Raw genomic sequence first — 27,671 nt, forward strand, 5'->3', positions numbered from 1 at the left:
TAAAGAATACAAAGGGAACAGTGCTCACTTCATATTATTATTTTTTATTACAAAAATAATGTAATAAAGATAAACACTGTAATAAAGATAAACAAAAGAAATAGTATTTTAATTCACCTAATACAAGTACTCTAATGCAATCTCTTTATCATGAAAGTGAAACATACAAATGTAGATTTTTTTATATATATAACTGCACTCAAAAACAAAACAATGTAAAACGTTAGAGCCTACAAGTCCACTCAGTCCTACTTCTTGTTCAGCCAATTGCTAAGACAAACAAGTTGTTTACATTTACAGGAGATAATGCTGCCTGCTTCTTATTTACAATGTCACCTGAAAGTGAAAACAGATGTTCGCATGGCACTGTTGTAGCTGGCGTTGCAAGGTATTTATATGTCAGATATGCTAAACCTTCATATGCCCCTTCATGCTTCGACTTGTAGATTGCACTATATTTTGTTTATCTTTTTTTACAGTGGAAATATTTGTAATCAACAATAATATAAAGTGAGCACTCTACACTTTGTATTCTGTGTTGTAATTGAAATGAATACATTTGAAAATATAGAAAAACATCCAAAATATTTATAATAAATTTAAATTGGTATTCTATCATTGTTTATTGTGGCAATTAAAACTGTGATTAATTGCAATTAATTTTTAATCATTTGACAACCCTAAAAAAATTACTAACAAACTATATTCCTTCATCAAGCACACTGCTGTTACTTAGAAAAATGCAGTCCCAAATTTTCAACTGACCATGCACTTGATGCATAAGTTAGGACTCCAAGCAAAACTTGCTACACTTTTTTAAGAATATATTCATCAGTCCTACATGAATGAGCCCAGCAATTTGCATTCATATATATCAGTCAAGACTCCACTTTGAATTTCCTATACTCTTAATTGGTAGAAATAAGCGTTTCCTCTAAAAAATGGTGTCTGGTGTTCATTTTGTTCAGAAATTGTTTGTAACCATATTTGTTTCAATTAAGTGTCACCATCCAGTACTTTGTTGCTTTTTTTTTTAATGATTTCTGTAGTAATTTGTAATACTTTGTTATAGCTCAGCATGGTACATTTATAATGTAATAAAATGTCTCTTGGGGTATTCACTTTAATTACTTTAGAAATCCTTGTTAACTTGCAATGACACATCATATCAAGTACCCCACATAAAGCAAATTTTATTCCATTGTGGTTCAGATTTTCTGACTGCACTTGAAGCAAGGATGTCTGAAAACTTCTGCTTCGTAAACTGTAATAACACTGGACATTATAACAAATACTGCAGTAAATAAATGCTGCACAATCAAGTGGTGGATCCCCAATGGCTGGAAGTCATTGGACAAGATTTGCAGGAGGGTATGGTACCAGCAGCCATCATCTTTCACTAATATTGAACCAGCCAGTACAGCCTAGAAAGTCAGCAAGACTGGTAGGTTTGGCCAAGGCAGCCAAGAGATGTGTTTATTCAAGTCATCTTCTGAACAGCCTTGATTAGCAAGGACTCCTGTAGAATCTCGGAGCCCCCTACCCTGGTTGAACCTCTTAAGGGGGTGATGTCAGGAATGGTCTACCTAATACTTAGTCCTGCCTTAAATGCAGGGGACTGGACTAACGGACCTACTGAGGTCCTTCCAATCGTATACCTCTATGATTCTATGGAATGAACAATTCCTGCCCTTACCTGGGGGAGGAATCCATGTCTAGGGTGCAGCAGCCCACTTAGGTGCAAGGGGGTGACGCCTATCCCCACTGCACTCACTGTGACAACTCAGTCTAGAAAAGGGTAGTTTAAATGCACACAGCTGTTTTAATACAACATTCTGGTGGAGCTTCTAATTGCACAAAGCTCAAGTTACATAAGGTACAAAGACAGAGGAATATAGCAGGACAAAACATAACAGGATTATGTAAGTTATGACTGTGCCACACACAGGACCTGATTCTCCTCTCACATGTTTGACAGTAATGTAACTGCACTACTTTCAAGTTGAGTTACTCATGATTTATGCTGGTGGAAGTGAGATCTGGATAAGACCAACACACATTAACTGACATCTTCCATGGGCTCCAGATGTAAATTACCCCAATTTATACTCTTATGGCCATAAAACAAATGCCAATTTGCACATGACTTATGAACTTGCCCCACACAGTGCTGTAACCAGGAGTCTCAGCAATTTGTGGTGTGGAGGAAGTTAGTCAAGGAAGACTGGAGGTTATGAAAGGGGGAAATTTCTGGGTAGAGAAGGAAGGGGGTGGGTCAGGGTGACAAGTACAGAAGCCCAGAGCTGCTTATATAGAGACAAAGCTTCCTACTAGCTTACCCATTGCTGTTCCTTTCATATCTTCACTCCAGGGACCAGTTGTCATCCATTGCAACATGTGGGCAAAGGTATTGCTTTCTTTTTCTGCATTTTAAGTTTGTGTCTTCATTTTAACCTTTTGTATCTTTGCTGTACATTCTTCAGTAGGCTCCTGTGGGGCCTGTAGTTCATCTGCTTTAGGTTTCATATGTTCTTCAACAAAGAAAGAAAAGAAAAGAAAAGAAAAGAGGGAGAAAATCACACAGATTTGATACACAAAAGTGTATTCCTTCTTTGTTCCATCAATATATTAGCCAGAGTGAATCCTGTTATTCGGACACATGGATTTCTGAGAAGACAGTGGGTAAGGGGAGTAATCAGGGAGCTGTGGCTGTTGGGGGATTTTGCTCTGTTGGTGTATTGGGGAATTCTGCTCAACGGAATGATTTAATCATTGTGCTATAAATTAGACCCATCTTGGAAAACAAGGAACCCAAATCAGAACTATTTTTTGCAGCATTATATTTCACCTTTCCTTTTTAAAGTATTTTCAGTGACTTTAATTCTTGGGAAGGTACCAGGTTGACAGTCTGGTGAATGAAGTATGGTATTTATTCTCAAAACATCTGGTCCCCACAGACAGCAGCAATGGAAGCCGATCCACAACACCCTCACAATATCAGTCCTGTTCTGGAAAGAACACCTCGAGGGCTGAAAGGCTCTGTGCATTTTATCACTGGCCTTTTCTACTCAGACTGACCAACAGGGTCTCAATTCCTACCAGCTGTCATGGTGGTTTCTGTGATACAGACAATTGGCCTCCAAGATCTGGACTGATAATACCAAACTAGTTTCACATCTATCTGGTAGTTATAGCCCCCGTTGCCATAGTATTTGAGCACCTTGCCGTCTTTAATGCATTTATCCTTACAACACCCTTGTGAGGTAAGGAAGTGCTATTCATCCCTATTTTACAGATGGGGAACTGAAGCACAGAGAGACTAAGGCCCATTTTTTTAAAGGTATTGAGCTGTTGCTCTGCTTGGCATTACAAGGTCTAAGTGACTTAGAATTTACAACCCTGGCTGCAGTATAGACATACCCTAATTCAGGCAGCCATGTGTGCACTAGCTTCCATCAAGCCAGCACACTAAAAATAGCACTCTATCTGTGGCCGTGTGGACACCCAGGTATAGGAGGAACCATGGAGAGCATCTGTCCCTCCAATAAAGTGCATAATTTCAGAACTATTGATACCACTATGAAAAGTATACATCGTAATGTGAGAATTTCTGTCTGAAGTACTGTAATAGCATTGAGATGCTATTGACCCAGTGGCTCATGATGACCAGCTGCACCTCCATGCCAAGACTTCTTGTATCACCCAAGGTTCTATCCTCACCCCAATCCAAGTTAACATTGTGGGGAGATTGTGAGGTGTCACTGATTTCAGGCAACATAGAGGTGATGGGCTGGAAGCTCCACTCTGCTTATGCAGTGCAGTGCAAAGTGAACTTAGATAGCCCAGAGAAACCCTATGGAGAATTCTTGAGGTGTAGAGAGAATCTCCATCTGGTATAAAGCAGGCAGAGGGGGCTTTGCTGTCTCTTGCACAGGCTCTACCATCCACTAATGACACTTCCTCCATCAAAGCTGCATTGTCTGGCGTAAATGGAGGAGGGGCCATGTTGTGGGCAAGGAGAGGGTGTGTTGGGTGAGGGCTGGTAAGGTGTAGGTCAAAGGGGACGAAGGGGTCAGGTGAGGAGGTATGCTGGAGTGAGGTGCTGTTGTATCTGATTCTCTGTTACTCCCCCTGCAGCCTTAAGTTATGCCAGGGTTGGACAGAGCAAAATCAGGGAACTGACATCAGATCCCTGTCAGCTCTCACAGTCTATCCTGCACCTGAGCTTTACTTGGAATCAGGGGAGAACTGAACCCATTTCTGGGATGGGGAGGAGGGGATATTTTGAAGAGCCAGCCAACATCATAATCTCACCCTCAATTGAAAAGTCTGCCCTAAAGATGGCAAAATGGTACGCAGCCCTACGGACTCTCTGTTATTAGATGCACAAAGACCAACAAATAGTAGAAATTCCTCCTTCCATCTAAAACTAGCCAAGAAATTATGTCCTAGTTTGACAGATGCAGACTTGACCACAGTGATCTGTGCAATCACAACTGGTACTCTTAACCACTGTGAATGAAAGCAGGGGCCTCATCACTTCAAGGATTACATTTCTATTTCTTCTCCATAACTTCCCCACAATAAAACCCACCACGCAATAAAAATAATTAAAGGATATGAAAAGCACAAGGTGGATGAGGTAATATCTTTTATTTGACCAACTTCTGTTGGTGGAAGAGACAAGCTTTTGAACTCCACAGAGCTCTGCAAAACTTTCACAAACAGAAGTTGGTCTAATACCTCCCCCAACCTTTTCGCTTCCATACTGGGACATCCATACTTACAACAACACTGCAAAAATACATTGAAGTATGACAATGAGAGAAGGAAGCAAGAGTGGGTGTTGAAAGGAGATGGAGAAAGAGAAATAAAAATATTCCCATATGCTTACTGGAAAAGAGGGGAAGTGAATCAAAACTCAGCTAACTTAAACCTTCGGTTGACTTTATGTAATTTGTGTAAATCAGTCATCTACAGAGTGATGGAAGCAATATAAATTATTGGTGAGTAAAGCCACAACATTAAAAGTCCCATATTTTAGACTTGAAAGAATAAAAGCAAAACAATTTAGTAGAAATAAAATGTTGGAGATTTTTAATGTTTTCTTTTAAATTAAGACCTCTATTTTTCCCCCAGACCGTCACTGAAAATTTTGCTAATGTTATCCATGGTTTGAATGCAAGCCACCTGACAGATCTAGTCATTCAGAGAAGCAAACGGATGATCCTGGATACTCTGGGAGTGGGATTGCTGGGTACCAGCACGGATGTCTTCCACAAAGTTACACAATACAGTAAAGTAAGATGCTTGAACTTCACATTATAGAAAAGTTGTAGCTAAAAGAAAATTGAGGAAAAAGTAAATTTAAGATATGAAGGAAAAATTCCCAGAGCTCTATTAGATGGTGGAATAGTTCCCTTGGAGGTAGAGAAGCTCCATTGCTTGAGTTACTTAAACTTATGCTGGACAAAGCACTAGAAAGTATGCTGTATGGTAAATCCCTGCAGACCAAGCAGGTCCTTTCTCTCACATCAAGCTCATGCTCAAATAAATTGGTTAGTCTCTAAGGTGCCACAAGTACTCCTTTTCTCTCACATCTGAGATTCTAGGAAAGATATTAGCAAAACAAACAATATTAAGAAGACAGTTCTACAATGTTATAATGCACAGGATACAAGAATGTTAAATACACAACATTGTTAAAGTAATTTCTACTATATAATATACTGCTATATAGAAACTTTGGCTCTGGTTCCCCTCCAATCTCCTGTCCTTTACACAAGGGAAACTCTTTGCACTTCAGTGGTGTTAGGATATAGATATTCAGGCCTGTCTGTAACAGCCTATACTCTAATAATTTAAGTGTATTCTTATCACTTGGCTAGTTAGAGGTATAAAAGAAAGAATCAAAATCACTGTCTGCCAGTGTAAGGTCCTTCTCTTACTGTGACAGACTGAGGCCCTGTTCTTAGGCTAAGGCCTTTGGCTAAGCAACAGAGGCAGCCATAAGCTAGGAAGCCACCGGTCACCTCCTCACATTCCAAACTAGTCACATTGAAATAAGGTGCTATTGGGCTGTTAGTAATACAATCCTGTCCTGATAGTGCCTATCACCTCCAGAGAAAGGGAAGTGCCTAGAAAATGTAAAAGGAAACTTAGTTTGATAGCATCCTGTCTGGCAAGAACTCACTTATCAATAGCTGGGATGTGAAATCCTCACTTCTGTATTGTTTTGTCATTATAGTTCCCACTTTGCTATTGTTTGTCTGTATAATCTCTGTCTGGTTCTGTGATTGTTCCTGTCTGCTGTATAATTAATTTTGCTGGGTGTAAGCTAATTAAGGTGTGGGATATAATTGGTTACATAATCATGTTACAATATGTTAGGATTGGTGAGTTAAATTTTAGGAAAATGATTGGTTAAGGTATAGCTAAGCAGAACTCAAGTTTTACTATATAGTCTGCAGTCAGTCAGGAAGTGGGTGTGGGGAGGAAATGGGAACAGGGAATGGGGGGGTGAATTGGAATCATGTTTTGCTAAAGGGGGAAATGGGAACAGGGAATGTGGGTGGGGAAATTGGAATCATGTTTAACTAAGGGCAGGAATGGGAACAGGGCCACAGGTAAGGCTCTGTGGTATCAGAGTTGGGAAGGGGGACACTAAGGAAGGAAACTGGAATCATGCTTGCTGGAAGTTCTCCCCAATAAACATCGAATTGTTTGCGCCTTTGGACTTTGGGTATTGTTGCTCTCTGTTCATGCGAGAAGGACCAGGGAAGTAAGTGGGTGAAGGAATAAGCCCCCTAACAAGTGGTATCACTCCTGGATAAATGAGAGGTTGTTTGGGCCCATTGTTTTATTTTAGAAAACCACGGTGGGTTGGGATTGTGTTCCAGAAGTCTGTATGCAGAGAGGATCCTCACAAGCTGACTGGGACTTAGCTGCCTCTCTGGCACTTTGTCCTTTCCTTGAATCCCATGGTGGCCTTTCTGGTGGTTCAGGGATCCATGTAGGGAGAGGGCCAGGGACATGATGGGCCAAGGGTGGTGTGGGTTGTCCAGAAGCAGGAGGCCATACATTGTTCACCCCAGCATCCAGGGAAGATTGCAAGGAAAAGCCTGAATCTCTCATTTTTTCCAGAGACTCTCTGCAAGGGGGGAATGTCTTTCAAGGGGATGGGGAAAGACCCTGGGAGTTGTGGCTGGTGGACCTTGATGGAGGAGATACCAATGACTAGAGATGCTATGGAGGCACAAAACTTACATACTGATGGCCTTGCCCTTCTGCTGATCCCCTGAGATCTACAGGGTAGAGGGGTGGGTCCCATGGTTTAGTTTGCAGAACAGCAAACTTTCTCACCACACCTCCTGACTGAACACGGTAGTGGAGTCACAATGAGGTGACGTTCTTGGGGCTTTCCTCTCCCATGAGAGGGTTCAAATTCAGTCCCAAAAAGTCAGATTCTGATGTTAGTTAGAGCAGCATGGATGCTGATTAACTACATTACTAAAACTAACTCCATTACCAAAATACGCTGTTACCTTCAAGGAAATTACTCTGCATGTACACTGGTGTTAGTGTGATCAGAATCTGGCCCTGTGTTTCTGCACCCTTTGGTTATTCTGATTACTCCACTGATTTAATCTCAACAGCTGGTAAAGATAATTGCTTTGTAAATAATGAAAACAGTAAGAGTGAGGCACAATGTATTGTCTTATGCTTGAGTTCAGTATTTTACATTAAATGATATCAAATTACTCCCAGATCTACCATTCAGATGCATCCAGCACGGTTTGGGGTCACTCGGATTTCAGACTTCCTCCTCTGTATGCAGCTTTTGTGAACGGAATAGCTGTAAGAAACATCTTCTCTCTCTATTCTACATCTGCTTTTATATGCTATATGCAGTGATATTTACATTTATTTTCACTACATTTGTTAATTTACTTCATCCTTATTATTAATAATAATAATATACAGCATTTTGAGTCAACATCTAGGCAAAACAGGAGCTTTTCTGGAGTTAGGACTGATGCCAGATTTACAGCCACTATAAAACTCCCCTAGACTGTCCTACCAATGTGCCTCAACTTTATTCCGGGGACCAATTTTTAAGGGTGAAATAGGATAGTTCATTGTCCATCTTATGACACTTGTATTGAAGTAGTATGTAGGGGCCATAATCAAAGGTGAGGGCCCCATTGTGTAAGGCACTGTACTTACATGTCACACAAAAAAATCTAGCTCCCACTGATTTCAATGTGACCCAGATTTCACACACAGCAGGCAATAATATAGAAAGACATACACACACACAGTATCATAGCAATCACAAATATATGCAAGAAAATATTCTAATCTTTAGTCACACATGTTGAGAAAAAACATACATTTTGTACTTGCTCCGTTTTATCAATAAAGTCATGATTTGGGCAGAAATTTAGCCCAAATTCAGACCCAATCTGAAGTCAATGGCATTCCACCCACTTACACCAGATTTGAATTAGACCTATTCTGAATTATGCAAAGCTAGTGAAGGTGCCAATCTGGGGAAATGGTATATTAGGAATGCCCAAACTAGTGTGACAATGAGGTCATAAGTCAAATCAGACCTCTCATTTCAAATGGAGGAAAAATTATTTTTGACATGACACTTAGCACCCCTAATGGTCTAGAAGGTATTCAAGTATGACAGTTAATACATTCAGAATGTCCAAATCCTATATATGATAATTCCTTCATTCATCATGGTCATAAGTCAAACACAAGACCGCGCTGAACATCAAAGGAAAATTGCTTTACCAGTAGCATAAGGCATAACCTTCAGCTCCCATTAGGACAGGATGTTTTCATAGCTGACCTCAAAACTATTCAGGGCAGGAACAGTGTCTACTTCTGTTTGTACAGCATGAAACACAACAAGGACCTGACAGGCTCTCTGTGTTACCATAATGATAGGTGACATTGTTAGTGAGCCCTGTATTTAGATTGTCTGATATATTCCATTATAAAAGATTCTTGCCACCTTTCTTGAGATGGGCTAACACATACTTCGTGTGCAGCAGGCCTTTGGAATGTGGCAAGGTAATAGTCTGTAAGCAAGAAAAGTGTCTTTTGTCCCTTTAATTCCATCCAGGTTTTGCAGAGATATAAACTGTTAAAAACATCCCTTCCCTGTGGGGCTCAAGTTCTGAAGGGAAAAATTTGGCAGCCTGCCAGAATAACAACTGAAGACACAAACATTCTAAAGTACAGGACTCATGATGCCGCTACAGTAGCAGAAACTGTACCTGGAAACACCTGTGAGCTGCCAGGGCAGCTGGAGTGGGGTTGAGGAACCAGCCCAGACTGCATTGGACCCCTCCCTCCCCACCCCAAATACTCCATGGATGCAGCACATGACCCCACAGGGCCAATGGCCATCCTAACTCTGGGATAACAGCCTTCTCCTGGTACCAGCTGTTACTCAAGAGGTAGAAATCTGTTGTGAGGGGCTGAAACCCCACTGATGATACAAGTTGGGGAGGTGGCTACGGTTACACATAACAGGTTTTTTTCACCTTTTCCTTTTCCCAGAACCTAGGCAATTACATAGAAAAAGCTACATTATTTAGAATGCAAAGCCAAGCACTCGTGAGCTAGGAGATGCCAGTTTACAGTTGCCCATGCCATTTTAATTCTAGCTCTTGTTCATAAACATGACACAGTCTTTTATTGCATGGTCACATACTATTCTCCTACAAGAACTCTGCCTCCTTTGGAGCACAGAATGGATGCTCAAAGGGGCAGAAATACGATTGGACAGGCAACTGTAAATCTGACATTTCCTAACTTTCTAGTGTTTTGAAACTGAAAACATTCTTTTCGTATGTAATATAAATATTACATAAATAATGTCTGCATTCATAAGCCTACTTCTGTTGTCACTTAGGGCTGGTCTACACTAGAAACATTTTACCAGCATAGCTATGTCAGTTAGGGTTGAGAGTTTTTATAGATATACCAGTATAAGCTCTAGTGTGCAGGCAGTTATATGTAGAGCCCTTGCTTTACGAATATAGCTAATTTCACTTCCTGAACCAAAATAAGCTATGCCAGTATAAGTAATTTTATACCAGTATAACTGTGCCCTCGCAAGGATTTTTTTTTCTGCTTAAATAATATCCATATATTTAAAACAGCAAAGCTTTCTAGAGTAGACAAGCTTTTAGAGTTACACTGCTTTAAAGCTGGTGAAACTGAGATCTGAATCAAGCCCCCTCTCCGCAAAGTATATACTATAATATTCTAATTTTTCATTATCATTTTTGTGCATACCTCAATAAAAAGAAAGCATAAGTAAAAATAAAGATTATCCTGAATGAAAATTAAATTCTTCAACGTTTATTTATATGTAGTTAAAATCTTTTCATTTGGGATTAGCTGATCTTGTCAAGGCAGACAATGAATCTCTGATTACAAATCGAGGCCTTTCTCTTTCCCATAAGGTTCACTCAATGGATTTTGATGATACATGGCATCCAGCCACACACCCATCTGGGGCTGTGCTTCCTGCTCTGTTTGCTCTATCAGAAGTCCTGCCTCAAAAGCAAAAATTCTCTGGCCTTGACATGCTCTTAGCTTTCAATGTAGGGATTGAAGTACAAGGAAGATTGATGCACTTTTCCAACGAAGCCAGCAATGTTCCAAAAAGGTATGTAAAGGATATTTGAAATATAGTATTTGGGTCGAATGGAGGTGCTATATTTATTCATTTTTTAATATAATTAAGATTAAGAGGTAAAAGCAATGCTCATTTCCAATCTCCAATTACTCTGTCAGAAACCTCTCCAGAACTGCCTTTTTGTGACACTTTTTTCAAAGTCTGAATAAATTAATTTCTTTCATAGCTAGAGACAATTGGTAACTATCATCTGTTCCACTTCAGGATTCAAAGTCATGAAAGTTGTACAGCTAATCTCATTTTCTATGTGGTTCTGTCCAGAATTTCAAAAACAAGAATTGAAGCCAATCTTTAAAAACAAAACAAAAAAACCATTCCATTGTAATTTTTGCCTTTTAGCATAATAAATGGCATTGTCTTTTTAGGGTGGGGGCACTGTTTGCTGTGCAGTCAGTGGGACATTTAAAAAGACTCTATTAGCCTTTATATTGATTCAAAATAGTGAAAAGAGAACAATGCTCAGGGGAAAAATCTCAGACTGTCAGTTTTAATCGGACATGGAAATGCATCTGATCAGATCTTAATATGCAAACAGAAGACCATCGGTTGCTCCCACAAATGAAGATTCACCTCTCCCAAGCACTAACCTTCGGCTCAGTATAATCCCAGAGCAAACAGGCTATAGACTGAAGATAGCCTCAAAGCAGTTCAGGAACAAAAAATCCCCTCCACCAGGATGTACGCTTTGCTGTTGCTACCACAGCCTTAGAGTTCTCTTGCTGCTTACTACATATGGAGTAGAGGAGTTAGTGATGTATCACAAAGGGCCACATTCACACAGGTACTTAGGTGTTGGCCCTATGCACTGGGCTATTGGTATTCTAGACATAGGTGGACACACTTTTTCGTGAGAGATCCGAGCCTGTAGGCATGTTCTGAGAATGCCTACAGGATTGGACCTCATTGGCAAGATTGGATAGAAGGACAGACCTGGTTTGAGAAGTCTGCTTCAGGGTCCTGGGGCCTCTGCTTGCACTAGGGCTCCATGCGGCTAATTAGCTGTTGGTGGTGTTAGCTGGCTTTTCACATGCCTGCCAGTGGAAATTCAGATGCCTGCAAGGTAAGTTGGCATTAGAGCAGAGTTTTTTTGAGAATTCCAGTGGTCCTTAATTTTGGTTATATGCTTAAAGAGGCAGCTAGCTACCTCAGTACCTTTGTGAATCTAGTCTAAAGCTATTAAGCCTGCCCTAAAGACTTTGTGCTCTTCCGCCTCACAACAGAACTGCACTCCTTCCACCGTGTTTGGAGGTTCTGAAGAGCTTTTTCTCTGCATTAGTAATAATAATATACAGCATTTTGGGTCAACATCTAGGCAAAACGGGAGCTTTTCTAGATTTAGGACTACCAGACTGGACCCTGAGCTTTTAAATATATGCTGATTTATGGTCTGATCCAACTCCCACTAATGTCAAAAAGAGTTGGATGAGGTGCTTACAGTGAGTTCTTTCCTAAAATTCATGTCTCTCTCTCTCTGAAATCTGGTAATGAAGAGCATTTTTTTTTTTTGTGTTTGTTTTCTCAGGTTTCATCCACCAACTGTGGTTGGTACCATGGGGAGTGCAGCAGCTACTGCTAAATTGTTAGCACTTGATCAGTTTAAATGTAAAGCAGCTTTGGCTGTTGCTGCTTCTTATGCAGGTGCCCCAATGGCTAATGCAGCAACACAAACCAAACCCCTCCACATTGGCAATGCAGCTAGGCATGGCCTGGAAGCAGCTTGCTTAGCATCACTGGGTCTTCAAGGAAACAAACAGATCTTGGACATGGAGTCAGGGTTGGGTGCCTTTTATACAGACTATACCCCCCGGTTTCTGCCAACTTTACAATCTTATTCCTGGCTCTTGGATCAACAAGACGTGGCCATCAAGCGCTTTCCTGCTCATCTTGGAACACACTGGGTGGCAGATGCAGTCTCTTCACTGAGGAAGCACCTTGTGGAGAGTGATGAGCCAGTCCCCATTAGTAGAATTAAGAAAATTGTTGTCAAAGTCCCAGATGTTAGATATGTGAACAGACCTTTCCCTAACTCTGAACACGAAGCCCGGCATTCTTTCCAGTTTGCTGCATGCACTGCTCTACTGGATGGTAGCATCTCTGTTCAGTCATTCAGTGAGCAGAACATTTCTAGGCCAGAGTTAAAGGAACTGCTCAGCAAAACCAAGCTAGAGCATCCTGCCGATAACAAGCCTAGCTTTGAGAACCTTTATTGTGAGGTGAATGTCACTCTTCAGGATGGCGAGGTGTTTTGTGAACACTGCGATACATTCTATGGACATTGGAGGAAACCTCTGAGTACAGATGATCTGAAGAAAAAGTTTCACTCCAATGCTTCCAGTGTGCTCTCAGTGGAAGCTACAGAAGGCATTATAGAGACTGTGGAGAATTTAGAAAAAGTAGAAGACTGTTCTGTGTTAAGTGCATTTCTAAAAGGGACACAGTCAACCAAAGTACTTTCAAAAATGTGCTTACCTTGAAAAATAATTGACATTTATTGACTTACATCCTCATAGCTACTCCTTTGCGCTTAAAATGAATCAGGAATCGAAAACTCCTATCATATTGCACTCCTGTAACATGAGCAGCATTTTAAGTCCAGTATTGCGGCTCTAGTTACAAAGATTGTGTTCTGCTGTAGCTGTGCCGTGCCACTGCCTGGAAGGAAGATCCTGTGCTGGCAGTGTCCCCCTTGATTATCCTTATACCATTACTAGAAGAGTGTTGGCTGCAGGCTCCACCAAGTACCACTGCTGCTGTCGGATTCCTGCTACCAAGTTCTCTGCTATGCTGGTGCCAGAAACAAAAGCCTCTTCCTAAATATCCTGCTTATATTAGAGGATTGGGTAGCGCAGACCTGAATTTTGGAGGGATAGGGCAGTCACTGCTTCTGGGAGGGAAGCAGTTGAAAGGTCAGGTAGAGAATAAGCAATTTATAGCTAATATATGTAAAAATTCTGTCTACGCTAAAAGAAAAACCCAAGGCACCAAAGTTGTAGTGCTTGGTATTCTCCAAGAAACATCCCAACTTCCCCATCAAACTTGGTCTTGTATAAGCTGGGTTGACAATCACACCAATGGTAAACAATACGATCCTTTCTGTTTCCACAGTTGGCTGCTCTAAAAACATAAGGACTCACTTTTGACAATCTGTTTCCTACCGTAGCTGAAAATTACACTTGTTCCAGTTGTGTGGCACTGGCTCTTTGTAACTCTGAGGTTGCCTTCACTATACCTTCCCTAACATCAGTCAAGTCACATCCTTCCAGCCACAATGTAGCTGACCAGACATGTTAAGGAATGTAGCCTTAGGATGCTTCCCTTGTTATTCACTGTCAGTACATAGGACTTGCATCGTTGACCCGAACTGTCTAACCTGTTGTTCCAGGAAAGTTTTAGAGGGGGTTTTCACTTTTAAAAGAACTCAATCAAGATTTAAATAATATTTTTAAATTAACATAACACTGCTGCTAACACATCCTTGCACATTTTACACTGAAGTCTATCAAATCAGATTTGTCTTTCTCCAGTACAGAAAGGTATATTTTAAGTCAGTAATTGTGACTATTGCAGGCAGATGGATATCTTAGTTCATGTGCTTAACGGAGCTTGTGCTTTACTGTAGAAGCCATGTGCACCATTTGTCTTCTGCTTTAAGGGACTAATTTTCTTATTTGAGGATCTACAAATAGGCATTTAGAGCCATATTTAGGCACCTGTAATAGCATTTGGGTCTAGATTGCTTATTTAGGTGCCTATGTTTTAAAATCAGGCTAGTTTAGGAGGAATGTTTGATATGCTGTTCACATCACTGTTATATCTTCAAAAGTTGTGGATGTTAATGTGTCTGGAGTGATACAACTTTTAAAAAGCTGTAACTATTTGTATAATTTTACTAAATATACTAAGACTTTCTGTGATGTTTCAATTTTGTACATGAGCTATTTGTTCATAGGGGCAGATCTCTTCCACCCCTCAGCCACTGTCATATCCAGGCTGCATGGATCACTCACAATGTTATGCCTTTTGGGATTAAGAAAAGCCTGTGTTTAAGTACATTTTGTTATGGTAGACGGAGGCCTTTCAGCATAACTACCACCACACTGGAATCCAATCACTTATTATACTGAAAGAATGATCAGCTTCTGTATCTACAGTCAGCTCAGCTAGATGAATGACTTCTACAGGGCAGCATACAAATGGTTGTTAGAGCGCACATCTCTAGTTACATAAGCCTGGATCCATAAAGGGACTTAGGCACTGCAACAGTGAGTGTTGTGGCACCTTTTAGGCACCTAGAAAAATCACAGGAACAACACTGTGATCCACAAAGCCTAAGGTGGGCACCTGGGCTCCCTGTACAATGAATCGAGGGAGAGAAGAACCTTAGAATGCAAGCCTTAAAAGCCAGCACACTAGGCTAAGCTAGGCAAGATGGCAACGAGAGGTATGACCTAAGCCCCTCCTCTCTCTGACGGAAGCCTCTATCTCTGCTTAGTAACCCACACACAGGAACATGTCTCCTGGAACAGGGTGGCTTTGGTGCCCAAGCAGTTTCTTGAAGGAATGAGAGAGGTGCCTGCTTTGCTGGAGGAGGCAGCAGAAGCATCTCCCACCTTATAATTCAGTGGTTAGAGTGCTTACCTGGTTCAATTGCCCCCTCTCTGCCATGGGGAGAAAGGATACCTGCGTTCAAATCCTACTTTCCAATAGAGTGCTCTAAGCATCTGAGGTGTAGGATATTCTGCTGGGGGGCTACTGTTACAGCTTCAGGGTAACTGCACCTGTGTGACCCCTCTGTCTCTGGAAGGGACCCACATAAGATTTCTAGCTCCCACCTCTCTCCAGCCTGGTCATGGTTTTAAAGCTACACAGCTCCCTATCTCATACCATGATGTCCCCAGCAAGCCACTCTGCTTAAGGGCCAGTGCGTGTGTGTTGCTTTCTCTCTGAGGGCTATGAACAGGTTACAAGTGATCACACTGCTCCTTCTAAGCAAGTACCTTTGTCCTTAAGGGAAAAGGATTACAGAGAAATTTATTAAACAAAAGAAGTTTCTATACACATGCTAAAAGCTTACTAGATGTTACCAATCTGTTTTATGGGTGCTTAAAAGGCCAAAAGCCTTCCAACCCTTCTGCAAAGATTGGGGCCCTTAGACAGAAGGTCCTGTCCATTTGCTGGATCAGCAAAAAGGTTCTGAGTCTGCCTAAGCACAGCCTTTTTAAGGAAAAAGCCCTTTCTTCAATTTCCTAGACTCTGGGAGCCTAGCTTGAACAAATATCGGTGAACTTCTACCAGGAGGTACTACCTTCTGGAGTGTCTATAATGTGAGTGATTCACCTTAATCTCCCCCTCCAACACACACACTCTCGGTCCCTGAGGGAGCTGCAGTGACTCTCCTCCCAGAGAGGAGAACACAAATAATCCCTGGCCCACAGTACTAAAATATACACCCCCGTTCCTCCCAAAGATACTGCATGTAGTTGCAACACCTGTCACAGGGCTCCTTCCATCTCTCTGTGAAGCCGTTCCTCTGTGGATAAATAATGAAGGTGTAATTGCAGCAGGGGGAATAGATCCTGGCTCTCCCATGGCCCAGCTGCATACCCCTACCTCCAGGCTACAGAGTTATTCTGTTGCTTCTTCTGTGGCCCAATGACTTTTCCACTGGATAAATAAGTAAAGTATTTATTCACACAGGGGAAAAGTCACTGGTGCAGAGAGGGGTGGTTAGGGAACCCACATGGGAGGTGGGCAACCTAGAGTCCAGTCCCTCTTGTCCAATCACTCTTTCAATATTTATCCAAAACAGCTTTAACATGAGATTGAAGGAGATTCACATCAGAATAGCTCAGTGATTAGAGCACTCTCCTCTTTGACAGGAGACTCCTGTTCAAATACTTTCTTCCCGTCAGGCACAGGGGGAAATTGAACCTTTGTCTCCCCTATCCCAGGCAAGCATTTTAAGCACTGGGTTAAAACTTGTAAGGTGGGCACTACCATCTCCTCCTGTGAAAGGTGCTGATCTGGTAGGTGGCCTGTCAGCACACCTGCTGCCTTGGCCCTGCCCATGAGACGGGCATCACCTGCCTATCTTCCCCAATCAGTGGATTACTCGAGGGCTTAGGCTAGAGATAGGCATAGACACCAACTCTGAGTGCTCTGGCAGCTCCCCAACCTGCCCCAGCTCACCTCTGCCTCTGCTCTGCCTACTCCCAGAGCATGCTGCCACAGCCTGCTTCTCCCCCTCCCTCCCAGCGCTTGTGCCGCAAACCAGCTGTTTCCCACAGCAAGTGCTGGGGGGGGGGGGGGAGGAAGAACACGGCATGCTTGGGGAAGAGGTGTGCGCGAGCACCCACCAGTGTTGGCACCTGTGGAAGTAGGTGTCCAAACACCTAGTCAGTCAGTGTGCATACTCAGAGAATGAAACTTAGGTGCTAGAGGAGTTTAGGCACCGACAGGGTTTGACAGCAGTTTTGTGGATTTCAGCAGAGCCTAAACAGGAGACTGAGGCACTTAAGTATCTTTGTGGATTGGGGCCATGGAACCCAATCCCGTCAAGTTTTTAGTACCAACTCCTACTGAAGTTAATGGAAGTTAACAGTTCTTGAAGGATTGTGCCTATAAGAAATGCTGACTTCTGCCCCCACATCTTCAATGAAAACAGATGGTTGAGTTTTTATAATCCACTTGGTTAAGTAAGTCTTGCCATTGCAATTTGTGTGCAAATATCTGTAACTGAACTAATTCCTCCTAACTGAATCCTTCATTATTTCATTTAAAAACAGCAAAGATAATGTAATTTGACTATAAAAAGATGATTTTCAACAAAATAAGTTGTGTTAAATTTCAAACACACTATCAACACATGAAACTGGTTTGTCTAGCTCAGGGGTTCTCAAACTTCATTGCATGCCACCCACTTCCAACAAAAATTACTATATGACTCCAGGAGGAGGAACTGAGACCTGAGCCTGCCTGAGCCCCCTGTCCTGGGTGGGGGGCCCAAAGCCAAAGGGCTTCAGCCCCAGACAGGAGGCTTGTAATCTGAGTCCCACCACGCACGGTGGAAGCCCACTGGCTTTGGCCCCAGCCTTGGGAGGTGGGGCTTGGGCTTTGGCCCTGGGCCCCAGCTAGTCTAATGCCAGCCTTGGTGACCCCATTAAAATGGGGTCATGACCCACTTTGGAATCCTAGCCCACAGTTTGAGAACCACTGGTCTAACAGATATTAGAGTTAGGCTTGTTTAAAGAGTCACAGGAACATAAATTCCAGATTATTTCCGTGGTTTTGCTGTATTGATTTAATTCTTCTGCTGTCACATTTTATTACACTTGGGTATTACAAAAACCCATTTAGGCAAGAAGGATTCCTACCCAAGTCTCGGAATAAAACTGAAGAGATGCTGCCTATATTTCAAATAAAGGGAGAAAAAAAAGCTCACTAACTGCATAATTTTATTAATATAGTTAAGTACAGGTAAATGTTTTATATTTACTGGTAGTCATTTCATTGCCGGGGATAGCAGACATCAGAGTTCCCTCAGCTGAGTTTCAGGACTTCTGCCACCATTGTTCCTATTCCATCAAAGATTTCATGCAAAGGAGCTTTGCACATGAAAGCACAAGTAGTGACTATTTTGTTGGTGGCATCCACGTGGGATTCAGTTACATCTTTACAAATGTGCTTGCATCCAAGTTCTACTATAGCAGATGCAGTTTCAGCATCAGGAAACCTGTTAACATTAAACAGAAACATTGTAGCCATAAGATTTTGGCAATCCACTTCAGAGAGAGAGTTACAGAAATAGTCAAACCACTTCTAGCAGTGATGACTAAGGCTACGATTTAGTCACGGAGGTTGCAGAAGTCATGGAATCTGACTTCCAGCAACCTCTGTGACTTCAGCCTGCAGCAGCTGGAAGCTGCAGGCCTTGCACTGCCTGGGTGGGAGTGGGGGGCACAGGGAGCTGCAGGGTACCCCTGCTGCCTTTGGCAGCCCCCAGAGCTCCAAGCCACTGCAGGTATACCCTGCAGTCCATTTTGTCACAGATATTTTTAATAAAAGTCACAGACAGGTCACTACTTCCGTGAATTTTTCTTTCTTGCCCATGACTTGTCTGACTTTTACTAAAAATATCCATGACAAAAATCTTAGCCTTAGTGATGACATGAAGGGATCTCAGACAGCCAGATTTGAGATTTACAGAGACTTCAGCAAAGAAAAGTACTCCCTCCCCACACCCTATTTATCACTGATCTGATATCTTGCCAAATCAAGAGGTTTTGCCATCTACAGTACAAATCCATGACCTGGATAACTGCAAAACTAACAATCTTTTGATGAATTTATGAGGAGATGCCAATCATAACATTTGGCACTCAAAAATACATTCTCCTGAGGGGCCTGGAGGCAAGGTTAGGCTCTCAGCAACTTTAAATTGTCTTCTGGGCTCTTCTAGTCTAGAAGACCTTCCACCACATCTGCAGTGAACTGATTTTGTTCTAAGGAGAGGGGTGAAACAGCTGGTTTGCCTATCATCACTCTTGACTGAGTCTATAGAATTCCATTCAGATATCCTATCCGTAGTTAACATTACATGAAGCAGCGTTAACTTCTGCTAGGTTTCCTTCTCATCTGCTACCTGCCCATGCCTTCAAAACCATCCCACCAGAAAGGACAATTCCATTAAAACAATGAGTGTAAGGAGAATGTCCAAGGCATGACACTGGCCTAAGATTCTGTTAAGTTTATTTAGCGTTATCATTTGGACATCTGCCAGCAGCCAAGTTTAACATCCTGAAACATAGAACCACCATACCGAATCAGACCAATGGTCCATCTAATTCAGCAGTGGCCCAGTAGCAGATGCTTTAGGGAAGACAAGGACAACACAGGAATACCATGCTAAGATGGGAAGCTGCTGTCTTACCATAGGCATCTACTAACCTGATTGTGCTCTGAAGCATATATTACTTAGACAGAATTAAAAAAACCAGTGTAACAACTATGGATGTTGTTAGCACACAAGTACTGGACCAGTGTATTTCTTGGTTAGGGTAAATTATGATTCCCCCTCAAGTGCATAACAAACCAACCAGCCTCACACATTCAGCCCTCTTCCTCCAAAAGTGCATTTCTTATTGCTATTATGAAATGCACAGTGTAAAATAAGAAAGGGTGTGACTAGTGCATTCTCTGGGAAATGCTGCTATCATAAGCCTGTGATATTTTGTGCTCATAACAAAATAAAGCGTCTGTAACCCTGTCTTACCTTTCATCTACATTTTTATCATGGCCAACTGTGACTTCACAACCTGGGAAGACTTTAGCTGCCAGCACTGGGGATATACAGCACAAACCGATGGGTTTCTTAGCACTATGGAAAGCCTGAAGAGTGGACTTCACAAGCTCATTGACAGTACAGTTCTTTCCATCCACTGCCCAGGAACACAGATTCTTTGCTACACCAAATCCACCTTGGGGGGGGGGGGAGAGGGGGAAAAAAAAGGAATACTTTCACATTTAAGGCAGTCTGAAGAGCAATTAGTTATCTGCTACAGCACTAGAAGGACATTGTACCCTTTTTTTTTAGCCAAAGCAGAGTTTTTAATCATAGCCTATCTACATTTGTTGAAGTTCAGCCCACTAACCATTCAGCATGCAAACCGTGATGGATTTACAACATTAACAATAGAAATCCTGGATTGCCTAGGCAGCAGATGTGCAAGCATTCCCACACGTCCCAGCAAGGAGGCTCAACCCTCTTCAGGAGGTGAGAGAACAATTTAACCTTCAAACCCACCCAGCAGAGGCCTCTCCCCACTAGGTTTTACCACTTGATCTGCACCTACCAACACACAAGGAGGAACTAAAAACAAGAATGATGATACATTTAACTGAGAATTGGACAATACTTGTGTAGTTCATGAGTGTTGGGGAAAATCAAGCCTGCATTCAGCTGATAAATATGATTAAGCATTCTTGTTGTGGGCTAGGCTATTTTATGAGGCAGGAATCCTCTGTCCCAATCCCTGTTGGTTTTCTTTGGTACAAGCAGCATGAGTCTTCTAGACATTCCAGATGAAGAAAATGGAGATTGATAAAGCAAATATATTTTATCCTCTAGAGTAATTTCTTTTGCAAGTTTTAGTTCAAGATATAAACAATTATTAAAAATATGTTTCTTTTAACTCTGTTTGACCTTTACAGTTATTGAGATGTCTCACTTTAAGGACACTGCAGTACTAGGAGCTTTGGGCTGTCTCTCTTGTGAATTATAAAGCAAGTTGCAGTGCGTTTTGTTTTTTTTAATAGCATCTTTGGAGATGCGCTATAATAAGTGACTGCACTTAATCCTCATTTCTTGATAGAAACAGATTAAATTTTACTGCAATTTCATTTGCTGGATTTACACTAGTTTAAATGATCAAAAGTAATAAAAAAATTACCAAGTGTAATCATCCAATAATATTTGATTCCTTGTGTAATGCACACAACCACTGGCTTTCCTACAATAAATGATGATAGTGTTGAAAGAACTATTTTAAGGGACAATATTTTAATTTTTTGCTTTCAGCCTATTCCCATTACTCACTGTTTTGAATGTTGTTATCTCGGAAGTTCCAAAATAAGATTTTAATCTTAAAGTTTACACTGTTTCCCTTTGATGCTCATTCTTCCCAGCCCCCTCCACCAGGTTTCTAATGAAGCAATAACTTCATATGGAATTTGTTAACTTGCCTATGCACCTGCAGCAGTGATGATGTTACCAACTCACCACAGCCCTGGGAAATGGGTTTATTAATACAGTAGAAGCGGTTTTATCCTGCATGTTGAGGGAATGGGGGCTGCTAATAAGTGAAAAATGCTGGTTAATTAAGAGGGAGCGAGTCTGGGTGCAGGAGGGAGTGTGGGGCTGGGGTGCAAGCTCTGGGAGCGGGTTCAGGGGAACAGGTTGGGGTGCGGGGGGGTGTGCGGGATCCGTGGTGCACTCACCTATGCAGAGGTGTGGCAGACAGCCTGGTGCGCGGCCTCTGCCCACCGGCGCTGCCCCCGCAGCTCCTGTTGGCCCTGGCTCCCAACCAATGGGAGCTGCAGTGCTAGCACTTGAGGCGGGGCGGGGGCAGCGTGCAGAGCTGCCTGCAGTGTCTCCAACTGCAAGCAGCACCCTGTCCCAGCTGCTCCCAAGGAGCCACCCAGAGGTGAATGCCCCCTGGATCCAGCACCCCCTCCCATGCCCCAACCCGCTGCCCCAAGACCCCTCCTGCACTCAAACTTCCTCCCGGAGCCTGCACGCCACACCCCCTCCCGTGCCTCAACCCCCTGCTGGCCCTGCCCCAACCAGACCATAAACCGGAATTTCAATGAAGATCAGAAATGCTGGTTTATAGAGCTTTCTGCTTGGTGAAGTGCCAGATAAAACAGCTTTTACTATACTGTATTATACTGGTGCTCCCTCTACCAGCTCTACCACCGAAAACGCTATCAGGATTTAAAAATGAATGCTGCTAATGGCCAACTGAGGTGCTAGTACTTTAAGTTTTGTATACGTGATTCTGGAAAGCGACCTTGAGCAAGTCACAGGGTTGTTGGGCTTGGTTTTCCCACCTGTAAATGGAAATAATAATTACCCATATTTGTAAAGCATCTTAAGATCTATGAATGAAAGAAGTTATACATGTGCTAAGTGTTGCTATGTCAGCAGCAAAAAAAATGGAGCTATAATTTCAACAAAATGTCAGACAGGGAATGTTATCCAACTGGGAATCACACTCTGGCAACCATTTTAGAGTCACTAAAGTACAGCAAGTGTTGTATAATGGCAAGTTCCGTCATTGTTCTGCTCTTCCTCTGCGCTCTGTTCTTGTCTTGTAAACTCCCAATTCTCTACCTATGGACTCCTAGAGAGAATCATAGAATATCAGGGTTGGAAGGGACCCCAGAAGGTCATCTAGTCCAACCCCCTGCTCGAAGCAGGACCAATTCCCAGTTAAAATCATCCCAGCCAGGGCTTTGTCAAGCCTGACCTTAAAAACCTCTAAGGAAGGAGATTCTACCACCTCCCTAGGTAACGCATTCCAGTGTTTCACCACCCTCTTAGTGAAAAAGTTTTTCCTAATATCCAATCTAAACCTCCCCCACTGCAACTTGAGACCATTACTCCTCGTTCTGTCATCTGCTACCATTGAGAACAGTCGAGAGCCATCCTCTTTGGAACCCCCTTTCAGGTAGTTGAAAGCAGCTATCAAATCCCCCCTCATTCTTCTCTTCTGCAGGCTAAACAATCCCAGCTCCCTCAGCCTCTCCTCATAACTCATGTGTTCCAGTCCCCTAATCATTTTTGTTGCCCTTCGCTGGACTCTCTCCAATTTATCCACATCCTTCTTGAAGTGTGGGGCCCAAAACTGGGCACAGTACTCCAGATGAGGCCTCACCAATGTCGAATAGAGGGGAACGATCACGTCCCTCGATCTGCTCGCTATGCCCCTACTTATACATCCCAAAATGCCATTGGCCTTCTTGGCAACAAGGGCACACTGCTGACTCATATCCAGCTTCTCGTCCACTGTCACCCCTAGGTCCTTTTCCGCAGAACTGCTGCCTAGCCATTCGGTCCCTAGTCTGTAGCTGTGCATTGGGTTCTTCCGTCCTAAGTGCAGGACCCTGCACTTATCCTTATTGAACCTCATCAGATTTCTTTTGGCCCAATCCTCCAATTTGTCTAGGTCCCTCTGTATCCTATCCCTCCCCTCCAGCGTATCTACCACTCCTCCCAGTTTAGTATCATCCGCAAATTTGCTGAGAGTGCAATCCACACCATCCTCCAGATCATTTATGAAGATATTGAACAAAACCGGCCCCAGGACCGACCCTTGGGGTACTCCACTTGATACCGGCTGCCAACTAGACATGGAGCCATTGATCACTACCCGTTGAGCCCGACAATCTAGCCAGCTTTCTACCCACCTTATAGTGCATTCATCCAGCCCATACTTCCTTAACTTGCTGACAAGAAGGAACAATGTGACATGTATGCTAACATTAAATCCAGCATCCTGACACCTATACATTGGGATAACAATACTCACCTAACAAGGAGAGCTATATGGAGTAATTTTTATTCAGAAATATTTTGAGACCCTCTACAAAATCCATGTTTATAAGAAAGATTCTCAAGTTGGACAGGTCCAGAATGTCCTTTATTTAAAGGGATTTGTAAAAAATTAGCTACAGAAAGTTAAAATAGTTACTTGTAATTACAGTTTATGGGGGTGGGGCATTTTCTGTTTATTTTTAAAACAGAACTCACCTGGAAAAATGACTGCATCAAATTCACCAACTTTCAGTTCAGCCAGATCTTCAATGTTGCCTCTTGCTAGCCTGGCACTTTCAACCAACACATTTCTCTTCTCTTCTGTTGGACTTCCTCTGAAATGATCTACTACATGCATCTGCTCTATGTTTGGTGCAAATATCCTTACCTAAAATACAGATACAGAACAAAATAGGTTGTACATAGAAACAAATTAAGACTAGGAAAACACATTGTAGCTGCAGAGCTCCAGGGATCATATCAGTTCAACAACTTCACTAAAACTAGAGACACTTACCCAAGAACATTGGATTGGGAGATAGACGTGTCTGAGAATCGGACTACAAAAGCCAGCATGCTAGGTGGGGAAACACCTGAAATAACCAATGGGTGATGCCAAGGACAGGAGCTTTGGACCTTGTGTCCAAAGCCCTAACCCTTTCACAGAGAGTTAGGTACCTAACTCTGGGCTTCAGGGAGCAGGCTCTCTCTGTTTGCGATCCACAGTTGGGAACCCTTTCCCAGAGACAGGCTGCTTAGGTGCCTGCCTCACTCCACACCAAATCGCAGGAGGCAGAAGAGGTGGTCGTGGTGCCCAATTTATAACTTTTAACCCAGTGGTTAGAGCAGTCACCTGTCACTGGGCTCTATAGCTGAGTACCTGTGGATGGTCAATGTAAACAAAACTTCTTGCAGCCACCAGCAGATTACCCTGATGGGTGCGTGCCAAAGGTTGCCAACCCCTGTATTAGAGCAAACTTTAAAAAAAGTTTCTAGGAAGAGCAATTTTGTTGGCTGATTTTTTCTGCTTTTCTATTTCTGAAAATGTGCTTTCTACCTCACAATCAGTCATAGCTCACTGCCATGGGAATTGCATTTTCATCCAGCAACCTATCCTTTTGTTGAAAGATTAAAGAGGAAGAACAAAATGGTTTTAAAAGAAGAACACATTTCTTCAACAAGCCTTTAGAAGTCAGCATGAAAAACCATGAAGCCTCAAAAAAAGGGGTATGGTTGATATTTTTGCATAACTACTATGGAACATGCTTTTCACACTTCTATTTACACCTTTCGTTGGTTGCATTTATTGCATTTTGTACAAGCACAGGAAATATCTAATTTTTATCCATTAATAAATCTCAAATCTGTACCCATGTCCCTGATTGTGATGGGCTCCCAGGGCTGTTGTTTCCTAGGCCCAGCACCTCATTATCTGTTATGCACAACTGAGAGGGGGCCAGTCTCTGTTGTCTGAATACAGAGGTGGGGCCCAAGCGCAAAATTTGAATCCAGGTTCAAACATCTCCCAATAAAACTGATTTAGCCCAAGACACAGGCTAGCAGCAAAATTTGGATCTGGATCTAGATCCAAAGTTGGGGGGGAAGAAGAGGGCAGGTATTTGGATCAGAGTTTTTAAAACCCGGGCCCACCTCTACTTTTCACGCTCTTTCTGACCCTGGGCTGGGGAGGGGGCCATGAGAGGAGGGGGCAGGGGGAAGAAGAGAGACCCCCTTTCGCCGCAAAAAGAAAAGGAGCACTAGTGGCACCTTAGAGACTAACCAACGTATTGGAGCATAAGCTTTCGTGAGCTACAGCGCACTAACACGGCTGCTACTCTGAAACCTGCCGCTGCAGCTCACCACAGCGCAGCGTCTGCGGCCTGCGGAGAAGGGTCCCCGTGCCAAAGACCCCAGCCAGCGGTTACTCTGGACTGAGACACGACGAGTCCCACGCGCGCTGCAGCAGCAGCTGCCCCAGGGCTCCCGCGGCGACCAGGCCCCGCCAAGGGGCGGCGGCCGTCCCGGCGTAGCGGCCCGCAGCACGGCCCCCCCGGCTCCGGGGCTGCTCCCGAGCCGGGGACCCGCCCCGTGCAGCGCGGCTCCGCTCTCACCTGCGCTCCGCCCCTGCTGAGGTGAACCAGGGCGGCCGAGGCCTCGTGCACCTCGCTGCCATCGAACACCCCGCAGCCGGCCAGCACCAGGGCCGCCCGCTTCCCCATGCCGCGCTCGCTCGCTCGCTCGGCTCGGCCAGGCACCCGCTGCAGGACGCGTCGGGAACTGCGGGCACCGGAAGTTGGGGACTACACGCCCCGCGCTGCTGCCCAGCGGCCTTTGTATTAGGCACGACAGGGGCCGCCTCCAATCCGAGCCTCGGGGACGGGCAGGGAGCGGGGATTTGTTGATTTGGAGTCAAGACGATAGGAACGGACCAGCCATAATGTCCCTAAAGGGAATATGCCTGGAAAGTGCTTCAGCCGCTTCTGATTAATAACCACAGTATCGTCTGTATTCCTGAAGCACCTAGCAACGCCAAAGAGCAGAGCCCCATCGTGCCAGGTGCTGCGCAGAAAAGTAGCCAAGAAGCTCGTCCCCATCATCTACATGTCATGCAGTGCTCAACAGCTGGCCCTTAACAGTGTTATGGGCGCTGTAAGGTCTCTGTCTCTCATGCTACACAAACTGGTTTCCTGAGACAAATTATGAGTATCCCGCTGCAGTTGACGCTCAGTAAATATGCATAAACCAATTTTTCAAGGGGCTTCCACTTTTCCTCAACCCACAATCCATGTTCATATTATGGCCCTGATCCTGCAGAGATTTGTGCTCACACTGATTTCAAAGGGACTAAACTGTGCTTAAAATTAAGCATGTACAGGAAACTTTACAGGATTATGGTATATGTGCAAAACTTGGTCTTTCAAGTTAAAAATCAGGTACCTGAGTGCCTGATCTACCACAAAACAAATGGGTTTTGCATGTGAAAGTGTACTGAATAAATGGTAAACACATATGTAAGCATCTATTTGTCCTCTGTCTATTTTGCTGGGTATGCAACCACCGCAATAGTTTTTCTACAACAACCACCTCACATATGCTTTGGATTCATTTTATGAATCCGATGAAGTGAGCTGTAGCTCACAAAAGCTTATGCTCAAATAAATTGGTTAGTCTCTAAGGTGCCACAAGTACTCCTTTTCTTTTTGCGAATACAGACTAACACGGTTGCTACTCTGAAACCTGGCCATTGGTGTATGCACTGGGTTCCCCTTCATGCAAGGCATTTTCCCTGCAGGGAGAGGGGATGAGGCTGTGTGGTTTATTTCAGCAAAAACCTGCTGCTATCTGAGTAGGTTTGCCAAGACATCCCTGCCACCACAGGAAAGTCCTATTGCTGCGCTGGTTCAGACTGTTTGGCCTCTCAGTGGAATTCCCTAAGTGTGAGAAGATGGATGTGCTGGGCAGACACATTCTCTAACAGCACAGAAGTGGCATTTTCAATGATAGATCTGGTATATTAAAGAGCCGTGCTTAAACCAGACTAGAGAATACACCATTATCCAGCAGACCGACACAACCAGAAACCTAATCTGAACAAGTGATATTTTTTCCAGGTTATTCAGACAAGTTACCATTAGAGGGAGAAAATTATTCGGTTGATTATTTATTTCAATTGTTTCTAATGCTGCTTTGGGGACTGTCTCAACGGTGACTGTGCAGTTAGAAAATGTCTTAATTATCCTTATCATAAACATGATTTTGTACCTGGTGTAGACCAGGCCAAGTCATGTTTAAAAACATGTTACCTTGTTGTGGTTAACCTTAGGTGTTTTCGCAAAAAGAAATTGCCACAAG

General features: G+C 43.1%; 2 protein-coding genes and 1 long non-coding RNA gene across 5 annotated transcripts; 1 reads left to right on the forward strand and 2 right to left on the reverse strand.

The window, feature by feature from the left end:
• Positions 1–1,168: 1,168 nt before the first annotated feature.
• LOC140912539 (uncharacterized) lies at positions 1,169–13,060 on the reverse strand. Its single transcript, XR_012159307.1, has 2 exons — positions 11,657–13,060; positions 1,169–2,531 (listed from the first exon to the last, which is right to left on the reverse strand). It is a non-coding gene; the product is annotated as an uncharacterized lncRNA (long non-coding RNA).
• ACOD1 (aconitate decarboxylase 1) lies at positions 2,309–14,648 on the forward strand. Of its 2 annotated transcripts, XM_073347037.1 has the most exons (5): positions 2,309–2,407; positions 5,140–5,301; positions 7,768–7,857; positions 10,491–10,696; positions 12,249–14,648. In XM_073347037.1, the coding sequence occupies exons 1-5, from the start codon at positions 2,396–2,398 to the stop codon at positions 13,198–13,200; spliced, it is 1,422 nt and encodes a 473-aa protein (XP_073203138.1). In that variant the 5' UTR covers positions 2,309–2,395; the 3' UTR covers positions 13,201–14,648. The 2 variants fall into 2 exon arrangements, with proteins under 2 accessions (XP_073203138.1, XP_073203149.1); XM_073347048.1 differs by lacking the exons at positions 2,309–2,407; positions 5,140–5,301 and adding an exon at positions 9,140–9,476 and having other exon boundaries at positions 7,797–7,857.
• Positions 14,649–18,163: 3,515 nt separating this feature from the next.
• LOC140912533 (glutamine amidotransferase-like class 1 domain-containing protein 3, mitochondrial) lies at positions 18,164–26,095 on the reverse strand. 2 transcript variants are annotated; one of them, XM_073347061.1, is made up of 4 exons: positions 25,931–26,095; positions 24,036–24,207; positions 19,998–20,202; positions 18,164–18,458 (listed from the first exon to the last, which is right to left on the reverse strand). In XM_073347061.1, the coding sequence occupies exons 1-4, from the start codon at positions 26,036–26,038 to the stop codon at positions 18,266–18,268; spliced, it is 678 nt and encodes a 225-aa protein (XP_073203162.1). In that variant the 5' UTR covers positions 26,039–26,095; the 3' UTR covers positions 18,164–18,265. The 2 variants fall into 2 exon arrangements, with proteins under 2 accessions (XP_073203162.1, XP_073203173.1); XM_073347072.1 differs by lacking the exon at positions 25,931–26,095 and adding an exon at positions 25,680–25,840.
• Positions 26,096–27,671: the final 1,576 nt, after the last annotated feature.

Source organism: Lepidochelys kempii, chromosome 1 (assembly GCF_965140265.1).
Source record: "Lepidochelys kempii isolate rLepKem1 chromosome 1, rLepKem1.hap2, whole genome shotgun sequence".
Classification (NCBI taxonomy): Eukaryota; Metazoa; Chordata; order Testudines; family Cheloniidae; genus Lepidochelys; species Lepidochelys kempii.